The sequence below is a fragment of the Labrus mixtus genome, chromosome 4 (genome assembly GCF_963584025.1).
Source record: "Labrus mixtus chromosome 4, fLabMix1.1, whole genome shotgun sequence".
Lineage (NCBI taxonomy): Eukaryota > Metazoa > Chordata > Actinopteri > Labriformes > Labridae > Labrus > Labrus mixtus.
The window spans coordinates 2,408,675-2,434,911 of record NC_083615.1 but is presented as its reverse complement, the minus strand read 5'-3'; the positions used below and the strand labels follow the sequence as shown (position 1 = coordinate 2,434,911).

General features: G+C 40.5%; 3 protein-coding genes across 10 annotated transcripts in view; 1 reads left to right on the top strand and 2 right to left on the bottom strand.

Annotated features, from left to right (window-relative positions):
* Positions 1-26,237, top strand: part of LOC132972342 (membrane-associated guanylate kinase, WW and PDZ domain-containing protein 2-like) — a 212,363-nt gene that overhangs the window by 79,254 nt on the left and 106,872 nt on the right. For 2 of the 7 annotated variants that reach the window (XM_061035107.1, XM_061035105.1), the window contains exons 16-23: positions 405-644; positions 1,403-1,588; positions 2,532-2,826; positions 4,592-4,811; positions 5,425-5,568; positions 5,970-6,108; positions 6,455-6,543; positions 8,079-8,267. In XM_061035107.1, the coding sequence (XP_060891090.1) occupies positions 405-644; positions 1,403-1,588; positions 2,532-2,826; positions 4,592-4,811; positions 5,425-5,568; positions 5,970-6,108; positions 6,455-6,543; positions 8,079-8,135 (1,370 nt within the window). In that variant the 3' untranslated portion in view covers positions 8,136-8,267. Of the gene's footprint in view, positions 1-404; positions 645-1,402; positions 1,589-2,531; positions 2,827-4,591; positions 4,812-5,424; positions 5,569-5,969; positions 6,109-6,431; positions 6,544-8,078; positions 10,847-26,237 lie in introns of those variants that run through there. The other 5 variants (XM_061035101.1, XM_061035103.1, XM_061035106.1 and 2 more) reach the window with 4 other exon arrangements.
* LOC132972357 (endoplasmic reticulum-Golgi intermediate compartment protein 2-like) lies at positions 12,486-19,629 on the bottom strand. Its single transcript, XM_061035130.1, has 13 exons — positions 19,439-19,629; positions 19,231-19,339; positions 18,285-18,331; positions 17,847-17,914; positions 17,705-17,745; positions 17,245-17,346; positions 17,071-17,163; positions 16,928-16,983; positions 16,469-16,567; positions 16,248-16,345; positions 16,003-16,165; positions 13,556-13,635; positions 12,486-13,465 (listed from the first exon to the last, which is right to left on the bottom strand). The coding sequence occupies exons 1-13, from the start codon at positions 19,542-19,544 to the stop codon at positions 13,400-13,402; spliced, it is 1,128 nt and encodes a 375-aa protein (XP_060891113.1). The 5' UTR covers positions 19,545-19,629; the 3' UTR covers positions 12,486-13,399.
* Positions 21,716-25,594, bottom strand: kxd1 (KxDL motif containing 1). 2 transcript variants are annotated; one of them, XM_061035134.1, is made up of 5 exons: positions 25,460-25,594; positions 24,829-24,962; positions 24,054-24,206; positions 23,930-23,976; positions 21,716-23,843 (listed from the first exon to the last, which is right to left on the bottom strand). In XM_061035134.1, the coding sequence occupies exons 2-5, from the start codon at positions 24,924-24,926 to the stop codon at positions 23,584-23,586; spliced, it is 558 nt and encodes a 185-aa protein (XP_060891117.1). In that variant the 5' UTR covers positions 24,927-24,962; positions 25,460-25,594; the 3' UTR covers positions 21,716-23,583. The 2 variants fall into 2 exon arrangements, with proteins under 2 accessions (XP_060891117.1, XP_060891118.1); XM_061035135.1 differs by having other exon boundaries at positions 21,716-23,840.

The following is a 26,237-nucleotide window of genomic DNA, read 5'->3' as shown; positions in this document are numbered from 1 at the left end:
TTGGTGGAAGAAGCTGTTTCCCAGTCTGGTGGAGCCGGCCCGCAGGCTGCGGTACCGTCTCCCCGATGGCAGGGGGCTGAAGAGGCTGTGTGAGGGGTGGGTGGGGTCACGCACAATGCTGGTTGCTTTGCGGGTGAGGCGGGTACCGTAGAGGTCCAGAAGAGAGGGGAGTGGGACACCGATAATCCGTTCAGCAGCCTTCACTGTGCGCTGCAGGGTCTTGCGGTTGGCAGCAGTGCAGCTCCCAAGCCACACAGTGATGCAGCTGGTCAGGATGCTCTCGATGGTTTATATTAAAATACGATTTTTATAAGATGAAAAAAACTACTAGGGGGTTCATTGGTCACATTTTGTATGAGCAGAGCTGCTGCTTTGACACATCCCCTCTCTCGTCTTTCCTCCAGGTGAGCTGTGTCCTGTGAACGGTCGTAGTCCCGGCTCGGTGTCCACACAACACAGCTCTCCACGAAGTGACGCAGCCTCAGCTCTGGGCCCTTCGGTCCTCGCTATCCCCTCTGCCACCTCTCCTCCAGAGGGCTCTGCCCTGCAAACCAGCGATGTGGTTATTCATCGAAAGGAGAACGAGGGCTTCGGCTTCGTTATCATCAGCTCCCTGAACAGACCGGAAAATGCCGCCGTCATCAGTGAGTTGTTTCTGTCTCCAGCCCTGAAGTGTGTCTGTGATGTTTTTCTAAATCTTAATGACAAACCATCCTGAAGGTGGTGACTGTCCTGTGGTGTTTGAGTTTTTAGTTTGATCATAATTTAAATAAAAATGTTTTCAGATCTCAGATCATTTGCCACACACTGCCAGTCGTGTTTGTGCTGCATGAACACTTAAGAAACATGGTCAGAAGTGAAATATCTATTTAATTTGCTTTCCTAATAACCAGAGTGCTTCAAGTCCCCTAACAATTAAAACTGATTGTTTTCTCTTATCATATCGAATAGTTTTAAAACTTTCATCAGCTGGGGTGAAACTCAAATTGACTTTTTTTTTAGGTTTGCTTTTTATTTTAATCTTAATTTCATGCCGAGGTAGCAATCAATTCTTTTGATACTGAAAAGGGAGTTAGATCTGAAGTCATCATGGTCTGACTGAAAAGGGAAGAAACCATCCTGCACTAATACTTATTGCAGTTTTGTCAACATCCAATCCAGAAATATTTTAGTACTTTATTCAAAATAAATTCTAAGAATTGCATCCCACATTGTAAAAACATTTGTCTTGTTTGGATGTTATAAGGTGGTGATAAATGATTTAGAAAATGATGTTGAAATGGAAGGCTTGAGTTGTATACTGCATGCTGCACCTTTTCCTGCCAGGAGAGACTTTCAAATCTTATTCTCTCTTAATTATTTTGGTTCTGTTTAATACCGCCTTATTATCGCCTGTTTCCAGCTGTGCCTCATAAAATAGGACGAATCATCGAGGGCAGCCCTGCAGACCGCTGTGGGAAGCTGAAGGTGGGCGACAGGATCCTGGCTGTAAACGGACAGTCCATCATCAGCATGCCGCACGCCGACATAGTCAAGCTCATTAAAGACGCTGGGCTAACAGTCACACTGCACATCATACCAGAGGAAGGTAACTGCTGCATATTGTTCTCATTATTATTTACATTCAAATGTGTGTCTGTGAAGCATCTTGTTTTGTTTGTAGTTAATTAACCCTCAGGCATCAGTTTAATTTACTACCCTCTTAAGTCACTGCTGTAAAAATAGATTCATATTGTTTTCTACTTTTTTTTGCATAAATCTCTTAAACAACTCCAGCCCTGCTCAAAAATATCAAATATTGAATAATTATCAGGAATTTAACCCTTTAAATGCCAGTTTGATTACATGATTCTGGCATTTAAAGGGTTCAATTTTGTAAATTGGACATTTTCGCCCTCCAATGTCCAAACAGGGAACTACAAAACTAAATCCGATGCTACACAAAAATTAACAATGCATCAAAGTCAATATTTTGGATTATCTTTGACATATCCAAGACTGATTTAAAAAAAATCCCCCAGCCACCAAATATTTGTTAAATGGAAAATAACTAATTTTTGTGGTTTTTTTTTTTTTTTTTTAAATAACAACAGTGACATCAAGTAATCAAACTGGCATTTAAAGGGTTAAATTCCTAAAAATGATTGAATGTTTGGTAGTTTTGAGCAGGGCTGAAGTTGTTTAAGAGATTTATGCAGAAAAAAAGTAGAAAAAAATATCAATCTGTTCTATTTTTATAGCAGTTTTTTTGGCATGGAGATTTTTGTCCTTAGTGACTTAAGAGGGTAGTAAACATGTCTCACAGACAAAATGCAGTATGGCTAAATGCTTCAATCTAAACTTCGATCAATGCATTTAGACAGATCAAGAGTCTTTTCATCATGACCATTATAACAAAGCTTCAAATGATACAGTAGATATAATTCAGCTGTTTTCTCAAATACATTTCAGAACTGAACTGCTCTCTTGTTTTTTTTTTTAGTCAATCTCTCAAGAGTTTCTTGAGATGTTAAATATCTTGTCCTTCACAGGTTCTCATTCTGGCCCCAGCTCTGAGAAGCAGAGCCCCATGACCCAGAAACATAGCCCCCAGACCCAGCCCAGCCCTGTAGCCCAGCCTGGCCAAGGAGGCGCCCAGCCCGGCCAAACGGTAGCTCAGACCGGTCAAGCGTCCATCCAGCCCGGCCAAATACCAGCCCAGACGAGCCAAACAGTGACTGGCCCTCATGCACCAGCATCCTCCCAGAATGCACCTGCTGGAACCCAGCATAGCCCAGTGACCCAGGCATCCGGACTCCCTCCTCAGCTCTACCTGCATGATGGCAGGTAAGACAGCACTAAGAGGGATTTCTTGAGTGCGGAGCACTGGATTAGCCTAGCGGTTATGTTGTGCGCCCCGTGTATGGAGGCTATAGTCCTCTTGACAGTGGATGTGGGTTTGTTTCCGACCTCGGCCCCTTTGCTGCATCTCATCCCCCTCCCTCTCTCTCCTCCCAACATTTCCTCTCTCTTCAGCTGTCCTATTCTGGGAGTGAGTTTCCACCCACTGATCTGTGATTGGTCTGTAGCTTCAGTGGTCGAAAATATGAGGAACTAGCGTTGTAGTTTCACCCCGCTAACCACAACAGCTTCCAGTGACGCAAAATGACAATATTTGCGTCACTGGAAGAGCTCCTTTACAGACTCAGAAATACAGAACTTTCCAGTCTCAGGGGAAAATGAGGGCGGGATGCACGACCATTCAAAAATACTACCAGGTTTCTAATGATACAAAGATTAATGCTAATGTGTGAAGTATCCCTTTAAGTGCTCAGTGACTAAACAGAGAATGATTGAAGAAAAACATAGAAGACATTTTCAGAGGCATCAGGTATCAAACGTAGAGTTAAGGTGAGTTTTAAGCCATTCCTGTGACTGATGAAAACTTCATCCATGACAGACTCTCAATCCCAAACTTCTTTGTACTTGCATAAAGCCACTTCCAATGTAAATAATTTACCCTGAGGTGTCTCCTTTATAATGCAGGAACCCAACTATCAGTCCTGATCCACTTCAAAATTATAAATGTGAGTGTGTGCATGCAGGTCTACGATGAGGACAGTAGCCTGACCAGAGCTGTGGAGTTATCCCCATTTTCAGGTTTTTATGAAACAAGCTCCGACACAGATGATGTTTCTGAGCTTCCTAAATGACACACACTCAGATAACTGAAAGTGGTAACAGAGAACAAACCACATGACGTATTTTTGTAGCATCGCCATGGCGTCTAACAAGAATTCACCTATGTGATTTTTTCATTGGATTTTGGATCATTGCAGAAAATAATCTCTGTGTCAAACACACGTTTCTGAAGCGTAGGCGTTTTGTTCAGCAGGATAACCTTCACAGATGAACGCCATTTTTATGATGTTTGAAGCGTTAATGCGGCCCCAGAAGTAAAAAGCTAACGTTATGCTACAAGCTAACTACACCACGGTCGGATGATTGTGACGTCACTAGCGTTATGCTTCAAACAATCTCCGATAAACTAATCCACGTAGCTTAATAAATAGTTTACTAACATAATATTCACCTTAACCTAAAGATTAAACCTACAGGAGACGTCTCCGACTAGTGAGAGAGTTCCCGTCCTCTGTGTCCGGCGTGATGACGTTTAATGTCCCCGACAACCACTGTAGTCACATTTAGCCACTTGTTAGCAACCGCCTTTTTAAAGACGAGTAAAAACTTCAAAATTCACAAGTGGAGGTTTTACCTAACGTAGTTTATGTGGTCTAACAAAACACCAACATCTCTTCAGCTTGTGTTAACCACAGACCTTATTTCAGGAGTCTAACCACAAACACATTCAAAGTCCCCGTTGACTTTTAGACGTTAGACCCCATGGCGCTCAAATGCTAACTTACTTCCTGGTTTTAGGACTCATTCCTGTGGCGCTCTATGTCAGAGACACAGTCCCACTCTCACAAGTAATGAGAGCGGCCCGTGTGATTCTTTATGTCGAAGGACACAACCTTTCGTCGATACATTTAAGAAAAAAAAACAGCTCCCTCTCCTTCATGACATGAACCTCTCCAATGATCCCTCACAGGTCAGAGGTCAAAGCCAGACAGGACGTCAAACCTGACTACCGCCATCCTCCGTTCACTGATTACAGGCAACCTCCGGTAGACTATCGTCACCCACCGGTCGTTGACTACAGACAGCCCCCCACGCTGGACTACAGACACCCCCCTGGTCTGCTGGACTTCAGGCAGCACCCTGCCGCTGCACAGTTCCCTCTGGGGATTCCTGCGGACTTCAGACTTCAGGTAAAGTTGTTGACTCAACTCTGCACTGTGTTCAGCATTAAATCCACAAAGTCATCAGTATGCAGTCATGCCAACACCCTGTGTAGATAGTGTTACAATTCTACAATTCACTTCGCAGACGCTTTTATCCAAAGCGACGTACATCAGAGAGTAAGAACAACAGAAGCAAGGATCTAGAAAAAAGGGAACAATGTCAGTAAGAGCAAACGATCAGCTTTGAGTCTGATTGGACACACAGGTGCTGACAGGAAGTGACCAGAGGCAAAGCACAACATTGAGGGCAGTTCTTGAGAGCTCTAATCAGTATAGAAACCATCTTATAAGTCGTCGTTATCAAACAAAAACCATCGTCACAACCATCATCATCATCAATAATATGGAGACCATCATCATTAAGTTAGTAGGTATTCATGAAAGAGCTGGGTCTTTAGCTTTTTCTTAAAGGTGCAGAGGGACTCTGCAGATCACATGGAGTTTGGAAGTTCATTCCACCACCGGGGGGCGACAGAGTAGAAGAGTCTAGTCAGCGTCTTAGGACCCAGCGTGTTGGCACCATTTTCCCAGTATATTGGTGGGATATGTAGTTTTTAAAAAAAGTTGTTTTCATTTGCAGGACTACGATTACTTCACAGTCGAGCTGGAGAAAAGTTCAAAGGGTTTTGGCTTCAGTATCCGCGGCGGCAGAGAGTACAAGATGGACCTGTTTGTGTTGCGGCTCGCTGAGGACGGACCTGCCATCCGTAATGGAAGGATGAGGGTGAGATGACACGCATGACATGATGAAAACCTTGAAAAAGTTTAAAACGCTCCTTTAGAAGAGAAGTGGACCTGCAGTAAGTGAAGAACTGCTGCTGCTTTATTTAAAGATTTAGAAAAGGTGTATCTTTACTTCACTCTCTTCTCCTCTTTCTTTATGGGGCACATATGGTTTCTAGGTTAGCAAAGTGAGTAGGTGTTAAAGTGTATGTGAAACGTTGCCATAGTAACCCCCCTGCTCATCATCAGCTCCTGTTAAAGGTGTACTTGAACACGTTTCTGAATTGTTCCCCTTGTTGTTCTGGTTAAGTCTGTGGCTGTCAAACAGAAAAGTCAAATGTTTTTTGACAATTTATGAACAGGCTGTCAGAAATCAACCCCTGTCCTGTGTGACCCCTCCAGGTCGGGGATCAGATCATCGAGATCAACGGAGACAGCACCCGGGACATGACTCACGCCCGCGCCATTGAACTCATCAAAGCGGGAGGCCGGCGGGTGAGGCTGCTGCTCAAGCGAGGCACGGGACAGGTGCCTGAATATGGTGGGTATTTAAAGACACACATTCAAGTCTCTAAAGGGGTTTCCCCTCGTTCTGTGTCAGATCAGATGTCTTTATCACTTTCATAGTAGGAGTCACTGTTTTAGGTTTGCCGGCTTTTTCCCGCAAATACTTTTTAACTTTTTAACTCAAGAGCGTATTAATATGCATTACATTAATATCTTCTTGCATTTTTCTCTTGTGGCTCCTCAAGTCTTCTGTCTGTCATCTGTAATTCACAGTTTGTGTTTATGTGAAGAACAGCATTGATCTAACAATCTCTTTGTATTTCAACCGCTCTGCTTTTATTCTAATGATTTGTATAGGCTTTTTACTTGCCTTCCCTCAGGAATGGTACCTTCCAACCTCTCCATGTGCATGAAAGGTGACACACTAAGCTCCCCCTATTTCTTCCTAATGGGCCACTCTAAAGACACGGTTTGTGAAAAAAAACTGCACGTCTCTCTCTCATCATTCTGACGATTAATATCTGTGAAGTGGAGCTGTGCTTTTTGGGCAAATCATGATGCATGGATGCACGATCACAAGTTTACTTACGCATGGTTTAAATAGCAGCTGTGTGTGTGTGTGTGTGTGTGTGTGTGTGTGTGTGTGTGTGTGTGTGTGTGTGTGTGTTTATCAACATGTGTTTGCTTGCGTGTTGTAGTAAGAAGAGACCCTCCAGATGGAACTATCGTTGTGAAGTAGATTGTGTGAAATGGATCTGCTGAGGATCAGTCCGTCACACAATCACTGATGTGTTCATTTGTTTTCAAACACTGAATGAATCTTAAGTTGTGACATGTTGGTGTTCAGGCCTTTACACGGTCGCATGCAGGTTTGCCTGATCAAATATAATAAATATAATGGAGTGGCTTTCAGAGGTGTCAAGTAACGAAGTACAAATACTTGGTTACCTTACTTAAGTAGAAATTTTGGGTATCTATACTTTACTGGAGTAATTATTTTTCAGCCGACCTTTTACTTCTACTCCTTACATTTTATAAATAGCCTCGTTACTCCTGTTTCATTTCGGCTTGTTTTCATTCAAAAAAACAAAAACCTATCTAGATAAATTGCACCATCCGGATAGAGTGAATTTGATTGTGGTTGGCAGGGTTCCCACTCATCCTGGAAAACAGTTGACTAATTTTCCAGTACTGGAAAACACCTGGAAAATGAGAAAAAAAGATAAATGTCCTGGAAAATCACGTGTTACAGGGTTGAACATTTTCACCGCCACACGTTAATAAAAGTATCTATTTGTTACATAATCCACAACGCAGATTGAATGGAAGTCTGTAGATAATTTAATGGCTCCGCCTCCTCCTCGTGTCAAAAGTGGATATTTATTTACAATTTAGTTGAGAGGATGGAGCGAAAAGATCCTTCACAAAAAGAGAAAAAAACACCATGAGAGTGAATTGTGGCAACGACTATCTGGTAGACTTGAGTTTTCTCCTCAGTTTGAGGTCAGCACCTTTGTAGCTCACAGTGTCTGTGATTAACCTAAAGACACTTAATATTGGTGTGGCACGATCACGGACTGTCATACCAGCTCGAGCATCGCTGAAAATATCCTGGAAAATGATCTCTGGAAAAGAGTGGGAACCCTGGGTTGGATGAGAAGTATCAGACACGCTGTGGCCCGGCCTAAGCTTTTGTCCTTAATGGCATTTTTTTCCCCCTTACATTACTTTCACTTTTATACTTGAAGTCGTTTTGAAACCAGTACTTTTACACTTTTACTTGAGTTGATACTTCAACTTCTACAGAAGTCTTTTTAAACCCTATTATCTATACTTCTACCTGAGTAATGAATGTCAATACTTTTGACACCTCTGATGGCTTTTAATTGTACAACTTGTGCGTCTCTTTCTGTCTCTCTGTATGCACGGGGCGGCATGCTGTTTGTGGCGCTCTGCTTAAATTTCAGTCAAAACCTCTGAGTGTTTTCTTCTTCTTACCTTCAGACTGTAACGACCCCCGGGATTCCATTTCTACAACCCACCCTGCCCTGCAGGAAGTGACCCCAGAACCCCGCCCAACTCCATCACTCTCATCCCATCCGGCCTCAGCCCCAGACTCCCCTCATCAGCTCCCTCTAGAGGCCACAGTGTGCACGGCAGACAAAGCTCCACAGCTCACAGACCACTGCTCCGTCAGAGTGGCTGCAGCAGGTGGCAGGACCACCCAGCAGAAGTGCAGCGTCAGGGGGCAGGGAACCCCTCAAGGGTCGTCTGGAGAGGTGGACAGTGGACCAGGAGACAGACAGGCTCGCGCTTTGCCTCCCAAAGGCGTCCTGGGGAGGTGTGTTGAAAGGAGAGAGCGGCAGAGGGACACGTGCTCCCCCTGCTGTGAGAGGAAGGGTCTGCACAGTCAGGCCGTGACAGCTCTCTGGCCCTGGGACCATTATGCGAGTGTGAATGGAGCCAGTCTGGGCGGTAGAGACGGTCATGTCGGCCTCCAGGAAAGACTTGTTTCTAGAAGTCTTTTCCCCAGAGAAGATGAGAGATCCATCGGCCACAGCGGGCTCTGCTGCCCCTCTAAAACCCTGGAAGATTCTCATGTGAGGAGCGCGTCAACAGCCTCCCCTGGACCCTGGAACGTCCCCAGGTCTGACCAACTGCCTGGCACTCTGAGGTCCTGGACCTCTACAGTGAGCAGGTAGAATGGATCTTGCTGGTTCTGGACTGGATCACACTTGTCAGGTTCCCCAAAACTCTCCTTCCCCCCTCTCATTCCAGTTTTCTACCCTGTCTTCTTCTAAGATCATAGTTTATGTTTCATTTGTGCTGATGAGATAATTATTACACCTACCACCTTAAAAAAAAATCAGAGGAACATTAACTCAGTGTGTCGGCATGTAGGACCCTGTTGTAATCAAAGATGGAGCGGGCATCGTCTTATGTCCGAGCGGGGGGGCCGTGCTTTCATCATGTACCTTTAACTGCTCGAGCGCGTCCGGCACAGATTGGTTAGCAGCGTCGCCTCAGATGGAACAAAGATCCTCACAGGAGACAGACATATGTTCATCCAAGAGATTTACTTTTTGCTCCGTTTTCTCTGTGCAGCAGGAAGAGCGGGACTACCAATCTGTCGGAGGGAGGCAGAGACACTGAAACTCCTCGAGGACATGGCACTGACCCAAGTGACAGCCTGGTTAACCCCAACATATGTTAGCACTCACATGCCTATATCATATACTGTAAATGTAAAGATGTGACAAATTATGTACATTTGGTTATCTCAAAAAAAAACAACAGACCTGTTGGTGTTTTTTTGAGGCCATGTTGTAGTTAGAAACATTGTAAAGAAAAAGATATAACACAGGACGGTATTTTAGGATGACTAATGACATGACCTCGTCTATAACTACATATCAAAGACTGTGCAAAGTCATCGAACCCCAGACCGCTGTTGGAGGCGGTGGTCGTGTGCATGGATATAAACCACCATGTCGTTTTTAACAGGGACTCTCGTGTCTCTCAGAGGTAGAATAATAGAAGCTGACAGCTGGCTACTCGTGTGAGACAAACAGATAATCTTGTTATTTTCCATCCAATTGAACTTTTTGAGTGACTGAAAAAGTCGGCTTAGTAAGAAACTCACAGTACTTCTCTGAGTCGTGTGCACCACTTGATCATAACCATGCAGACGTTGTGCAGAATTATGTGTTATGTATTCATTTAAGGCTCCAACTAAAGAATCTGTCCAGTCTATATCTCCCATTTCTATGCCTTTTTACTGTGCTACGTGTACCACATCACTGTGGGAGAGGGGCGTCGGTGTGAGGTCGAGGAGGCCGATGGTTATGAGGTGGGGGGGGCGGGAGTGCCTTACTCAAACTAATGCACAGCTGTCCGATTTGTTTTGGGAACTGAATGCAACATAGATGTTAGTGACCATGCACACATATCAGCAAAACTGTTTTCTTTCTGACTTAACACCGAGCAGTATTTACAGTCATCTCGATGCACTCTCAGCTTATCATTGTCGATGATCGCCCTCGTCCCCCCACACATGTTTAACGGGGATCAGATGTAGCCTGTAGCATTACATCCTCTCCTGGGAGAGTGGAACAGTGATCCCTTGTTGTTTCAAATGACTTTTTCTTTCAGCTTCATTTTGTCCATTGTGTAAAAGAAAATCGGTGAAGTTTGAGGTTGTTGCAGGCAGAACTCTGAACCCTGATCTGTGAAATACAAACGCAGTAAAAAAGTGTTTGATCACAAAGTTTTGATACTTGGTAGAGTCGAGGCGTGCTGCTGCATGATACAGACACCAGAGATGAAGATTTCACTTTTCCTCATCTCTAGAAAAAATGAATCACAAGCGCGAGCAAATGTTTCCCATGGAGCCTTTAGGTTAAAGGCTTTATATGTGATTCTTCACACTTAAATGTAATAGAAATCAAGTATATCCTCTGAAAATAACTCTGTGAGTCATGACTGTCTACAATGGGTGTAACACCCGAGTCCCACTGTCTGTGATGTTTTCAGAGTTTTCAGAGTCCTATCTTCAGTTTGTTTACATCGCCCAGACGGCCGGCTGACTCCTCCCCTCGTGTATAAAAGTTGTTTAATTGAGGGACTAGAGAAAAGAAGAATAACATACTGTACTCACTGCTTAACTGTGTTTCTAGATCACGCTCATTTCAGGTAAATTTACATGCAGTGTGAAGATGCGAGCATAATAAAGATCGCTAGCATTAGCATGCTAACACAACAATGCAGCGCAAGTTGTTTTGGTTTCATGCTGGTGCTCAAGGGCGACATCTGCTGGATCAAAAAAATCACATATAAAGCCTTTAAGACAAGTGGAGGACCAGATGCAGTTTTTAAAGAATCAGAATGCAGCACTACAGTAGCTGTCGTGGTGAAGGCCTGCTGGTAAAAAATGCTCCTGGTCTTGGACTTCAGTAAGGTTTCCAGTAAAGCCTCCGGTCTGGCTGTTTTCTTAGCTGTGATAAATCATGTTAGTGAGGAGCATGAAAATCTGCCAGTAGGCTGTAGAAACCTGAGAACGGTTTGTACAAACATCAGAGTTCAGAAAAAGGTAGAAGAGTTTGTCATCCTGCCCTCTGTCTCCATTCAGCCCCCCCCCCCCCCCCCCCCCCCCCCCCCCCGCTGTGAGTGAATTTGTATACAAAAAAAAAACGGCTTTATTGAACCTGTGAAGGACGGCACGTTCATGAACACCCATTAAGATCAAGTATAACTGTGTAGTGTTAATTGTGTACTATTCACCTTGTACAGCTGTATTCCTACAAATATGGTTTACTGTATCATTGATACTGTAGTTTCAAAGACGTGAACAACTATTTTTATGAAATGCGACAGTACTGATATATAACATTTTGCTAAAAAAAAAAAAAAAAAACTTGTTTACTGAAAGATATTCTGAAATACTGTCAAATAAACTCTTGACATGGTGTAAAAATGTGATTTTCCAGAGATTGTTTCACTTCAAAACTCAACAAAAAGTAGAAAAAGCAGTTTATTGAAAACAAAATGATTGATTCAGTTAACCAGGGCTGGAAGGGAAGCTGCTTTTGTGTTACTCAGAAATAATATCAACATCCAGGTGGAAAAGCTATGGAAGCCCATTTCCGCCAGTTAAAAAAATTAAAATGAAAATTTGGCTTTGTCGAGATTTTTTAAGTTTTCGAAATTATGAGATAAAAAGTTGAAATTGTCTCTTTGTTTATCGTGTCCTTTGCTCAAGTGGTTTATTCTGTGACTTCTGCTCCAGGGGCCTCTATGTACAGTCCTTGAATGTAGTCTTCAATGTGACCGCGATGCATCCTTGAATGTCATAATTATGACTTTATTATCTCATAATTTATTTTTATGGTCAAAAAAAAATCTCAACAAAGCCAAGTTTTCATTTATATTTTTTTAACTGGCAGAAATGGACTTCCATAAAAAGCAGCTTGTGTTCAGAACAATTCACATGAAGACAAATCCAATTCAATATTTAATTTTTTTTTTTTTTTTTTTTTACACGCCAAATAATTCAGAAAAATATTCAGCATATAAAACAATTAAAGAAATGGTGTTATCCCCAGTGAGGCTATTTCAAAGACAATGCCAATTAACACAGAATTGAAAATCAAGTTGAAAGTGAATATTATTTAAATAAATCAGTCTCATATTTGCAGCAGTCCTTTCCACATTAGAACGCTAATGGAACTATTTTAAACCCTGAAAGCTCTGCTGTCCCACACAGGGGTTTTTTGTTTTTTTTTAACTATGGCTGAAGACGGGTCGTCACAGTCTGAGCTAAACGTTTTACCAAATTAAAGACAGAATCAGAAAAAAAATAAACAAGTGCATGATCCTGAGAAAACCGTGAGTGAGGGATGTTATTATAAAAAGTCTGATATCAGGTGTGATCTACTTCCTGTCCAGTAGTCCAGAGGGGTTTACTATGAAGCAGGATTTGCTGGTGTGAAGGCGACTTCGGGGTGCTATGGTAACTGATGCTCTCCGGAGCAGGTAAGAGAAGAACCGCTATGACACACGGCCTACTGACCAATCAGATCGTTTGAATCGTAAGCCCTGTGAGGTGACTGAGAGGAAGGAGGGAGCGAGAACGAGTCTGTCTTTTGTTTCTGATTGTTTATACCGAAAAATGTTTTCATGGACGATATTATTAATGCTTTAAAATCTTAAAACCACTGAAGCCTTCTCCTTTTGGACGATATCTGCTGAAATGAATCCATCACTTACTATGTTTTCATTTGTATAAGCCTCATGTCAGACATGCTACATATGAGATGAGAACACATATTTTAAGGGGAGTTATAAGATATTTTATTTCTCCCATATCTTCCTGCATTGTCGCTGTAGCTGTGTTGATTTCAGTCTGGATAATAAACTTTGCTCTGAGGTGAAATATGAAGATTTACTGCTAACACCCCCCCCCCTTCTGTGTGAATGCGCTCTTATAGACTCTGGGTTGACCTATCAGGTTCAGCCTCGTGTGACCGTTAAGCATGATCTCATTTGTCGGAGGCTCGAGATGCCAGGTAACCAGAAAAATGTCCCTGGGTATTTTAAACTCGCTTTGCATTTCAGGCTCATGACGCAGCTTTCCAAGTGTCGGATCATCTGGTGGCTGTATTGATTGTTTGTCATTTCTGAAGTGTTCATGCACCCTAAAACAATTTAAAAAACAATATAAAATATTTACATTGTTCTTAACAAAGCAGGTATATAAAACAACTTGTAAACATTTCCCCCAGTATCTCATACTGTCCAGTGTGGCAGGGCAAAGATGGCGGTCTTTATTACTGAGCAGCGTTCTCTGATGGAGCTGGTGTTTCATCAGGTCTCTGTTGAACCACGGGAGGCTCCTGAACAAAATGAGAAAACACAATCATTAAAAAAACATGAATTTAAACTGCATGTCATCAACATGTTTAACAGCAGCGTTATTGGCTCACCTTCAGACGTTTGTAGATTCCCATTTGGAAACGACAGCAAATCACATCAAGCACGGATCCCAGCGCAGCATGAAGCATGCCTAAGGAGAAAAAAACATACGCTGAAGCTGAGTGAGAAGAAGTGAGTAATGTTTGTTTATGATGAGGACTGAAATAAGAACCAGAATATTAACTGTTAGCTGTGACAGGTCAAAACTTCAGGTCACCCTGAAAGTCTTTAAAGTCTTTTTATGTGATGTTTCACACTTAAATATAATATAAATCAAGTATATCCTCTGAAAATAACTCTGTGAGTCATGACTGTCTACAATGGGTGTAACACCCGAGTCCCACTGTCTGTGATGTTTTCAGAGTTTTCAGAGTCCTATCTTCACTTTGTTTACATCGCCCGGACGGCCGGCTGACTCCTCCCCTCGAGTATAAAAGTTGTTTAATTGAGGGACTAGAGAAAAGAAGAATAACATACTGTACTCACTGCTTAACTGTGTTTCTAGATCACGCTCATTTCAGGTAAATTTACATGCAGTGTGAAGATACGAGCAGAATAAAGATCGCTAGCATTAGCATGCTAACACAACAATGCAGCGCGAGTTGTTTTGGTTTCATGCTGGAGCTCAAGGGCGACATAACATAACATCAAGGAACATGTGCATTCTTTTACACAACCATTTAACATCATTGAAATATTGGAAACCTGGGTGAACAGATAATGGGATGGATTTTGAGCTTGGTGGTTATAAATAGACAAAACAAGAGTAGAGGAGGAGGAGCTGTGCATGTAGATAAAACCTTGTGCTCTCAGGCGTTAAGTCATATGACTGCTGTGACTGATATGGAGAATATTCAGAGATTCATGTTTGATTATTCTTTCTGTCAGATACCAGGTGTTACAGTTCTCTCTCTCTCTCTCTCTCTAAATAAAAGAAGTTGTAGTCAGACTGATCGTGGTGTAAACCTCCTTCATTCCCTCTGGGAGGCTCAACACAAACAGGAATGTTTGGAGAATAGTGCAGAGCTGTGCTCCACATCACTCGAGGCGTTCAGAGGATGTTTCTGTCACTAACAGCTTCCAAAGCCGTCACTCAGTGCAACAACTCCTCCTCATGTTTCTCCCTTACAGTGTTCACAGACATGTTTTTAAAGCTTCTTCACATAGAACATAGATGTGTTTGTTATTTGTCTTGAGAAGTTAATAAACTGGTTGAACATCCAAATCATGCAGCAGCTGTAGACTCCATTAGTCAGTAAATCCATGCAAACATCTGTGAAAGTGAAGTATAACTAAACTAAATCAGCCAAAGAACAGAAAGAGAGAAATGCTGTTTCTGGTTGAACCTGAGGTGATCAGTGTTTGTGTCATTAGTGATATAGATTTACAACAAGGCGATGGAAAATATCACCTTATCAAATATCAAAGGTATATATGACCTTTTATTAGAACATGAAGATGCATCAGTGCCTTCAATCTGAGCTCTTCCTGGAGTGTTACTTTGTATGGCCTCCTAGAACTTAGAAAATCTTTTAACAAGTGGGTTTCACATTATTCCAAGCCCACTGTTGCATTACTGTGTAAAAGTTAAAAACTGTGTCTAAGAACGAGTCAGGCTACAGAAGTGATTGATAACTACAGCGTGCTCATGATGGGTTTTCAGGGTTCAAGCTCTATTTTGATGTCATTTTATTTACAATCAAAGTGTAGGAGCCTTATTGCTCATCATGTTAAATGTATGGATGCATGTAATACTTTCTGTTCATTGGATCTGGGAGGGGGAGGGGCTTGTGGACTTAATTGGGTTTAGTTCAGACTAGTAGAGAGTGGAGCCACACAGTCTTTTGACCTCTCTCTTTTTGTATAGTTTTGGACTAACCTGTATCTGTTTTTTTGTTTATTTTTGTTTAAGTAAACATTTAAACTTTCATCATTTTATCCTGTGGATTGTTTGGATGAAAAGTACGTAAGAGAGGAGTTCTGGGAGCGTCAAGCTACGGCTTCATTCAGTGGATACCTACACTAATAATAAATAATTAAAAACTACTTTACTTTTATACTGAGATCATTAAACAATTATTGTAAATATTTGACATTTCTGTGAATTTTGGTTTCAATTTGTTCCATTTATCATTTTTTTAATTATTATTCATATTATTATTGGTAGAAGAACCGTTAGTTTAATGTCATATTGCAAACATGTTTTTACAACAATCACAATGTAATCAGAGTTGTCTACCTCTCTCCTGTGTATCCCATTCCCTCTCTCTCTCTCATCATCTCTGCTGTTTCTCTCTCTATATATATTTTCATCTTCTGCATCTGTCTGTCTGTCTGTCCTGAAAGCAGTCAGCACTTAAGAGTCTGACCTAATCATGATAAAGCTGCAGCTGGTGAGTTAGAAGATGCTCCTGACACATCTTAAAACAACAACAACAACATTCTGAGTTTTTTGTACCTGTGGTGGAGAAAATGCCTCCGATGATGCCGCAGAGTCTGATGAGAAACTTCCAGAGAGGCATGTGTTGCTCTGTGACTTTGACCATCAGAGAGCTGATGTCGTACTTCATGAAGATCCCTGAGATTCCATGGCTGCCTATGGCGTGGTTTATCACCCGGTCCTGCAGAAACAGAGAAGAAGAACACATTACAGACTCACCAAAACTGATTCCTGACTCACTTTACAAACACACACTAACGTACCCGCTCAGTGACAGAGAACTGATGTGTTTCTGCAGACACCTTGTAGGTGTTCAGTTTGGTGGGCACGATGGTGATGAAGTACTGAAACATGTGGCCAGCTGAAGATAAACACAAATGTCAGTTTGTTTATTTTCTCTGAAACGATTTTTTAAATGCTGGATAAAAACAAAAATCAGTGCAATTAAAATAACAAAGATGTGTGTTGGATCACACAGACGTACAAACAGGAGTGAGTTTCTCTGTGCCATCCAAAGGGCTGATGATCCCGGGGATGGCTTCTCCAAAGGACAGGTGGTCGATCCGGTGTGAGAAGTTATATGCTGTAAGAAGGTGCAACGTGCAAACAGATTATTTATCATAAACAACATGAGAATTAGAACACCCCTAATTCTCTCTAACGTTTTGTAGTCCACATTTTTGTAAATGTTTCTTGTTGCATTGTGGGTTCTAGGATAGGCCTAATTCAAAACAGAAAAAAGGTCGTAGTTGGGGGCGGGGCCTCCCATTGGGGAATGGAAAGAACTACAAAACGATTACTCGAGTACTCGCTTTAACAAAGGGAATAGTAATCGATTAGAGAAAATTTTGCATTTCTGCACCCCTAAAAATCTTAATATCATAATTATCATGTCAGTAAAGAATCAGCGAGAAAACATAAGGTGGAAATAAAAAGCACTCACAGTCATCGCTAAGGAGAGCGGACAGATGTGCATGGCCTCTGGGATGAGGGATGGACCTGCAGGGAGAAAAGTTTAGATTAAAGTCTGAGTGTCTAAGATATATCATGGTGTGGTGTAATTCATGTGTTCAGGTAGATACATACTTGCCAACAGTAATGTGGAAATTTCCTGCCACCTTGTTGACATACATGTGTCCGTGTATCCTGCAGGCGCTAAAGGAAGTGGAGTCGCCCTCGCTGTGGAGGAAAGGAGACAACACAATGTGGGATAAAAGACTTCCTTTTGATCATTGTAACATCCTCCTGAGAACACTTTACCCTTTAGATGGAGCAGGAGGAGATCCTTCAACTGCAGCCTTAAAGAGAACATCCTGGAGAGCGTGCTCCACCCGCACACGATCCTGGAAGCGCAGCACCTCCCTAAAGGTGAGGGGGCGGGAAAGTTAAGTAACATCACAAAACCACGTCAGACCTATTATCAATATTTACAACATGATGAGAAGATGATTATTAGAGCTCCAATAATCAGGTTGAACCAGTAGTCCCATGTTTACTTTTAAGGCTTAGTGAGCAAAGTTTCTGGTGTCCTTGTAGTTTCAAATCTGCTGATTGAATGCACTTTATCAAAACTACAGACTGCACCGTTTGTCACATGACACTGACATTTCAATTTAAAAAAGCAAAAAAATACTGAATTCTGTAAAGAAAAAGAAAAAAGGGAGTGTTCATAAATACATGCTAGGAGGTGGAGTTTATGTATAACAAGGTAAAATCTTACATTTGCCATAAAGTCTGCTGTGGTGTGAGTTCAAAATTAACCTAAACATGAGACAGAACAAAACTGTGAGTTTAACATGGACACACAAAACATGATTTTTTTTATTTTTTTTTTATTATAAATTGTAGATGCTCATACTCACTGGTTCATATTTCAAACCCTCGTTAAATACCATCGTCTCTGCTAGATCCAGGACATCTGCACCGATGTCTGCATTCAACCATACAAGAGTTAAAAACATTCACAGCAATCACAAACTAAATACATCAGAATCAGGATCAGGATCAGAATCAGAATCAGAATCAGAATCAGAATCAGAATCTGGGTTTATTGCCAAGTACATTTACACATACAAGGAATTTGACTTGGTGTATTGGTGCTAAACAATTAACAAGGAAATAAAGCAGAACTAGAAACAACTTAAATAATACAGAATAAGAAGATATTACAATATATAAAATACAATTTAAAAATGTAAAATATAAAAAACACAAAATGTACAAAAGGTGTGATGTAGGAGCTGTGCAGTGGACTATGAGAAAACATTAAACAAACATTAGGAAGTTGATTTTGAGCTTACGTTGACATCTCATGGCCACAGTGATGTCGATATTTATCCTCAGTTTACTGTAAGTTAAAAGAGGAGACAGTCAGGAAACAAACACAGGAATAATATGTCTGTTCGGTATCGTGCACTTTGGGTTCTTTTCTGTTGAATTGTATTTAATTATTTTTAGTATTTTGTATTTGTTTGTTCTTGTTGTTGTTTATGTTCTTCTGTGTTTGGTTTAGTTTGTTTTTGTTTTTGCTGTTTGTCAAAGCACTTTGTAAACCTGTGTTTTTAAAAGGTGCTGTTTCAATAAAGATGAGATTCAACTTTATTGTCATTACACATATACAAGTATAGAGTAACGAAATGAGGTTTGACATCTCACCAGAAGTGCAATAAGCAGAAAGTGCAAGAATCTGTGCTATGTACAAGTAATTATAAAATTTACAGATGTAGACTAAAACAAAAAAAAAAGAAGTGAATTATTGTGTATTTATGTCTGGATTAATGGGATGCTATAAATATAAATAAATGCTATAAATATAAGTATATTCTTAGGATTATAATAATTAGTATTAGTATTATTCTATTATTTTTTTAAATAATTTTTTGTGTTTTGTGCTTTTCTTGTCTTTTCTTTTCGCCCCCTGGTCTGGTTATGTTATTGTAATTTATGTGTGTGTGTGTGCATGTCTGCGTGTGTATATGTATGGAATAAAAATTGTCCTTAATGATTATTGTATCATGATACCTTCAATTTAATAAAGAGATCTTAAAATAAAAATTTAAAAAAGGATTATAATATACAGATTAAGATGCAGTGAGCTAAATAAATAAAGTTATTATATTATACACACACACACACACACACACACACACACACACACACACACACACACACACACACACACACACACACACACACACACACACACACACACACACACACACACTCTCTCTCTCTCTCTCTCTTTACCTGCTGAAGTCTCTGTCCACTTCATACTCATAACTCATCCAGGTGTCTCTGTACACAAAGAACTCCAGGAAGGACAGAGCAGCCATGAGGCTGAACGCGAGCAGGGACACTAATGAAGAGAGTTTAAAAACATAAAATCACTGAGCTGAGACTTTAAAGGAACTCCTGAAACACAGAAGGAGGAAGAGGAGTGTGTGTGTGTGTGTACCTGTCCCTCCGCTGACTGAAGACTCCACATAACTGTCGGGCACTTTGGGGAAAGCGTCCAGCTCCTTCACCAGAGTCAGAGCTTTCTTCTTCGTCAGTCTCCTCATGTTAGAGTCTGTGCTGATGTGACTTCTTCATAAGATTCAACATTTACCAGAAACCGGGTCCTGATGCATTCAGGATTCCGTCTTCTTTTTCTTCTTCTTCTTCTTCTTCTTCTTCTTCTTCTTCTTCTTCTTCTTCTTCTTTGTCTTCTTCTTCGTCTTTAGGTATAACGGTAGCTGACATCTAAGAAGTTGCGTTACTGCCACCTGCTGGATTGAACAACTCGCCCTGTTAATAACACGCTGAGACAAAACTGTTCATTCCTAAAGTATCTTCAGTTTCACCCTCTTTCACCACACTTTAAGATCTCTCATTATGACTCCAGTTACATCATGTTCTGTCTTTGTTAATCCCCCTAGTCTTGATTTATGTTTGAATTAACTTTGTATTTTCTGTTGTGTGTTCATCCTCTATAAGATTTTGTATAAAAATGTTTTGTATGTTTTAAATTTGCCGGATTAAAATAATAATAATAATAATAATAAAAAATTATTCTGTCTTTGTTGAACTGCCTATTTTACTGTATCTATTTCACTGTATCTATTTCACTGTATCTATTTCACTGTATCTATTTTGCTCTTTGTTTTCTCTTTGTCTGGTTGATTTTACTCCATGTGAATCTCCCTCCTCTGACTTGTGTTATGTGATGTTTTACAGCTTTTAGCTACACTTCCATCTGCTGACACATTGTCTTTATACACTGCTCCTATTCTGACTTAGCGCCCTCTGGTGGTACATACAGAGTAACACGTCACGTTAAAGATAAAGATAAACTTTATTGATCCCCCATGGGGTTCATTTTTATGTTACAACAGATCAAGAAACAGGAATATAATTCTCAAAAATAACAAGAAGTTAAAAATCAAACATATTTACATCAGTTAAATAAAAAATAAATAGAATAATACAAGGTATGTACACTTCCACTTGTGGAAAGAGTTATTATTATACATTACACATAGACAGAACATTTAGTGATTTAAGATGATAGAAACAGGAGTAAAAACTCCTCACATAACAACAACTTGGTGTTAATTAATTTGCCACCTACTGGTCAAAGATCAGGTTAAGACTTGATTACCAACAGGATCTAAGGTTAAGATTTACTTTTATTGATCCCTGCGAGGGGAAATTTCTGTTTTTACACTCTGTAAGTCATGAACACACACACAGGCTGAAATATACACAAACAGGATCCTATGGACATGCACTAATGGAGAGATGTCAGAGAGAGGGAGCGGCCCACAGCAGGCGCTCCTGAGCTGATGGTGGGGAGGGGGTTTGGTGCCTTGCTCAGGGGCACCTCGGCAGTGCTCAGGAGGTGATCTGGCACCTCTTCAGCTACCAGACCAACTTCCATATTTGGTCCGCACCGGGACCCTCCGGTTCCCAAACCAAGTCCCTACAGACTGAGCTACTGCCGCCCTATTTATCATACTGAGTCACTTTATCTTGTCATTCTCTGCACATACTGTCTCAATTCCCTGCATAGTTAACATCATCATTCATTTTGTACTTGTTTTTATTTATCTTATCTATTCTGTTTAATGTGTATTTTGTATTTTGAGCTGCTGTAACGCCTGAATTTCCCCTCTGGGGATCAATAAAGTATTATCCTATCCTATGTAGGAGATTCCTGCCACATGGCCCAACCCCCTATAGGTTTATCTGAATTCATTATAAATATTATTGGGCAGTCACTTTGTGTTTGGTAACCAAGACATTGCAGCCCCTGCCCAGGTCCACAACTCCCCCCAATGAAGGGGCCTCATGCCCGACTGTAGTTTCATTACCCGAAGTATTTCAGGTGAAATATTAAAGGGATTCTTCACCCGTTGAAACATGAATCTGTATTGACATCGGGTCATATATGTAGAAATGTGAAATACATTTTGAAGTTGGTGTCTTCTTGGCCGAGAAAAGACAGAAAGTGTCTTTTTGGCCCATGTGGATGAAAGACACCAAATCCCAGAATGCACAGCACCGCAAGCCACTCCCACTAAGGTCCTCTATTTCAGAATCAGAAATACAGAAAAAAAGGAGATTTTTCATCAGAAGCTCCTTTACAGACTCAGAAATACAAAGATTTCTCATCTCAGGGGAAAATGAGGGCGGGATGCACGACCATTCAAAAATACTACCAGGTTTCTAATGATACAAAGATTAATGCAGATGGTGAAGTATCCCTTTAATAATATCAGGTGATATCATGTTTGGTATATTGCATATTGTTAATAAATTATCAAATGCTTCCCTTGGAAATATCCCCCTATCAGGGACTCTGACACAAAACAAAGAGATGTCTGGCTCTCATATCCAAAGTGTCCATCTCCACGTTGTTCTCTTTATTAAGTATTGAGATATATCACATGGTCCTCACGTTTAAACCATCAAGAAAACAACATGCTTTTATTAGATTATATCCAGAGGGCCGGTACTAAAACAAAACTGAATAAGATCTCAGCACAATGCAGATAACCAATCAGATACGCTCTTCTTATGACTGCGTCATGTGACAACCTCTGAGATATTCTAACATATTCTGACAGCACTGACTGACTGCCTCTGTAACTCAGTTTACATGTTTTAAAGCTCAAACAAAGTCACAAATAATCCTGTTACCGTTATCAACCATGTGGCACACAGTGAGCCTTCAGCTAGTACAATAACAGTGTTTACTATAATATAAATACACCTGCTCATTGTCTGTGTACCTGTGTGTTGTATTAACAAAACATTAGTAATTCACACTTTTGTTTAAATCAAATGACACCGTATGTTAAAGGCATTGTTTATATTCTTGAGACAAAAAATAATATTCCAAGACACAACCTCACTTCTCACATTAAATTTAACTTCAGTGGAAATACAATAAAAATGTGGATCATCTTCAGCGATCGATCACGACACTCTGTCCCTCTTCTTATTCCAGAGATCATCTTTTTTTTTTAAATCCACAGTTGAAACTTGAAATGTTGAAATATGACAGAAAGAACAAATGAAGTCCATTTCAGGCTGATCCTTCCCTTTTACACAGAAACCAGAGTGTGGATGCTAAACTTTATACAACCTGGTTCCAGAGCTAAAAAATAAAACTCCAGACTTCCTTGAATAGTCACGGTGAAATAATAAGACAACTCCATCGACGCTGAGTGCAGCGTGCAACCCAATCCCTGGTTTCCTTGTGAGGCAAGCAAAGAGAAAGTTATCTTGGAAGTGATCATTAAAGCATTAAATACAACCGATAGCATTCATAAACGCTTTAAAGGCTTTATATGTGATTTTTTGATCCAGCAGATGTCACCCTTGAGCACCAGCATGAAACTAAAACAACTCGCGCTGCATTGTTGTGTTAGCATGCTAATGCTAGCGATCTTTATTCTGCTCGTATCTTCACACTGCATGTAAATTTACCTGAAATGAGCGTGATCTAGAAACACAGTTAAGCAGTGAGTACAGTATGTTATTCTTCTTTTCTCTAGTCCCTCAATTAAACAACTTTTATACACGAGGGGAGGAGTCAGCCGGCCGTCCCGGCGATGTAAACAAACTGAAGATAGGACTCTGAAAACTCTGAAAACATCACAGACAGTGGGACTCGGGTGTTACACCCATTGTAGACAGTCATGACTCACAGAGTTATTTTCAGAGGATCACATATAAAGACTTTAACCTAAAGGCTTCACAGGAAACACTTCTGATGATGGTATCATCTTGAAACCCTCAGAACTATTATTCTTTTGCCTCTTTAGTGTCTGTAACATGATCTCCTTAAATATGTGTAAAATAACAAAGAGTGAGAGAATTCACTGTCACTGACGACATTAAAACCTATAGTGCGGTACTTTACAACTTCAAGTATTATCTGCATTAATTTACTGCTGTGCATGACAAATAAGCATCCGGACAGAAATCCGGCGTCCCTCATAGACAGTTCACAGCTGACATCAAGCTTTTTGATGGTCTTTCCAACAGGCAGATTAGTTGAAGGATGCAAACTGAAACATACAACACGACCTCCTGCTGAACAATCACGATATGCTATTCAGCGGGGACAGAGTCCGGACCCTCGTCCTGCAGGACGGCTGTCTCTAGGACGTCGTAGGGGGGCGTGTCAGGCGCCTCTTGGGAGAGATCTTCGGAGCACCTGCTCACAGTGGGCGAGATCACATCTGGACTGGTGTCACAGGAGTCTGTGCTCTGCTCTGAGTTGGCTGTGGTTATGGTCGTGGCAACGCTGGGCGGAGCTGGGTCGAACTCATCGTCGTCATCCTCCAGGACGGGCGACTCGTGGATGACTGCTGGGAAACAGATATTATGGACACATTTATTTTAAAGGAAATGAGCTGATGGTTCAATGAGAGGAAGATGGAAAACACTAACTCACTGCTGAACGCTTCTGGGTACTGCTTAGCAATCTTCCCTTTAAGAGTCCTGGAGAGGCAGAGGAAAAACAACATTCAGATGCTGTTTGAGTGTCATTGTCTGCACTTGGGGGAGTGATGACTTACCTTATCCTTCTGAAGACGCTGTCCAGATCTTTCTTCATCTCCACGAGGGTGCGCGTGTGGAGCAGGAAGCGCTCGTTCATCTGCTGCAGTCGCACGTTAGACAACCCGTTGAAGTTGATGAGCATTTCATTGGTTTTCTCAAAGCGGTCGAGCCTGTTTTCACAATCAGAATCAGAATCAGAATCTGGGTTTATTGCCAAGTACATTTACACATACAAGGAATTTGACTTGGTGTATTGGTGCTAAACAATTAACAGGGAAATAAAGCAGAACTAGCAACAACTTAAATAATACAGAATAAGAAGATATTACAATATATAAAATAGAATTTAAAAATGTAAAATGTAAAATGTAAAATATAAAATATAAAAATTAAAAATTAAATATAAAAAATAATAAATTAAATATAAAAAATAAAAAATAAAAATTAAATATTAAATATAAATATTAAATAGAAAATAGAAAAATAAAATATTAAATAGAAAATAGAAAATAGAAAAAATACAAAATACAAAATGTACAAAAGGTGTAATGAAGGAGCTGTGCAGTGGACTATGAAAAACAATCTTAGTGTGTGTAACTACTCACAGAGTGCATGTAAGGAAGATACATTTTTAAAGTCCAGTGGGTGTTAACGTAACGCATAATAATAATAATAATAATAATAATGATAATATAGCAATTATAATCTTTCTGTGTCAGATGTAACACCTACAGCAAAACACACAGACATTTACATTTTTTCTGCAGAAAACAAAATGAAGCAAACACTCACATGTGTCTCTGAGCCTGTATGATGGCGTTTACATCTTCAGAGTTGACCATGCTCAGCATCCTGTTACAGAACACGCCTGATGCTGTGGGCTCCACCATGATGAGGACCAGGATGTAGAAGATGTAGAAGCAATCCTTAATTTAAAAAGAAAAAGAAAGTTGTCTAGAGAGCACAATAATATAAAAATCAGTATTAAACCTCAGCCAATAGGAGAGCTTATTTTATTTTATGTATTAGCTTCACCTCAGAACTGATGGATGCGTTGTCCATCTTCACTTTTAGAAACTTTTATTAAAGAAATGTCCCACAGCTTGTTTGTCAGCCCTCTGTGTCTCCTTCACTGAGCCTCTCTTAAAGGGCCAGCGTCTTAATTATTAATTAATTATTAATCTTAATTAAAGGTAAATAATAAAACACACAGTATTTACTGATTAAATTTAAATTAACTTAAATACTTCTGGGAATTAAATTAGTTTAACTTGACACACTGATATAACAAAATGACAGAAAAAAAATGTGAAAATATGAAAAAGCATTTTCAGCGTGTTACAGATTCAATCATTTATTCAGAGCCGTAACATGTAAATATATTTATAAACAGTAGAGGAGTGATAAACATCCTCTTATCTACCTCAGTGTCCACGTCAAATGATTACGTAGCCGTCTGGATGTTTTGTTAACCCGACACAGAAATGCAGATTTCTTCAGTTACAGCTGACAGTACAGGGAGGACAAAAACAAAGCACTTCCGTGTTTTGTTGACTTCCGGTCGCATGACTTTCTTCTTCTTCTTCTTCTTTTTGGATTGGCAGACTAGACGCAGCATCGGCGTATGGCTGCCCCCTACAGTCTGACGCCGTTGGTACAGTCCAGTGGAATAAAGAAATTCCAGCATTATTTCTGTTTTCTCTAAGACTCAGTGAGAAGGCAGGTTGAGAGTTTGAAGATTGTTTCAGTCAGGTGAGCTACAGTTTCTTTCTTACGGAAGAGGATTAGAGCCACTGAAAGAAAAAAAATGTGGTTCTGATTTTCTTTTTTTCTGACTTTATTCTTAGAATTCTGAGAATAAAGTCAGAATTTAAAAAAAAAATAAGAACCACATTTTTTTTTTTCAGTGGCCCTAATCTTTCATCCGTACTTTCTTTATTCTGAGAAGAGCTTTCACTTTAGGAGTAAATGCCTGACTGTCTCTATCCGTCCACACTGACGCTTCCCATCAGGATGTTTTTAACTCTTAAATCCACATTGTCCTAATCTCAACCTCAACAACTTCACCTGGTCCTTCCTGTTCTCTGTTCATCTCTTTACACTGGCTCCCAGTTACTGTTCACATCAGATTTAAAACTCTGCTGCTCGCTTACAAAACAGAGACAGAAACGTCTCCTCCTTACTTTAACTCATCCAGGTCT

Coding starts and splice junctions, on each gene's coding strand:
- LOC132972357 (XM_061035130.1), bottom strand. CDS start 19,544: ATGAGGAGACTGACGAAGAAGAAAGCTCTGACTCTGGTGAAGGAGCTG. Junction 17,746..17,846: donor AGGGTTTGAAATATGAACCA/GTGAGTATGAGC, acceptor TCTCATGTTTAG/GTTAATTTTGAACTCACACC. Junction 17,347..17,704: donor CAGCAGACTTTATGGCAAAT/GTAAGATTTTAC, acceptor CCTCACCTTTAG/GGAGGTGCTGCGCTTCCAGG.
- kxd1 (XM_061035134.1), bottom strand. CDS start 24,926: ATGGTGGAGCCCACAGCATCAGGCGTGTTCTGTAACAGGATGCTGAGC. Junction 24,207..24,828: donor ATACAGGCTCAGAGACACAT/GTGAGTGTTTGC, acceptor TTGTGAAAACAG/GCTCGACCGCTTTGAGAAAA. Junction 23,977..24,053: donor AGCGTCTTCAGAAGGATAAG/GTAAGTCATCAC, acceptor CTGCCTCTCCAG/GACTCTTAAAGGGAAGATTG.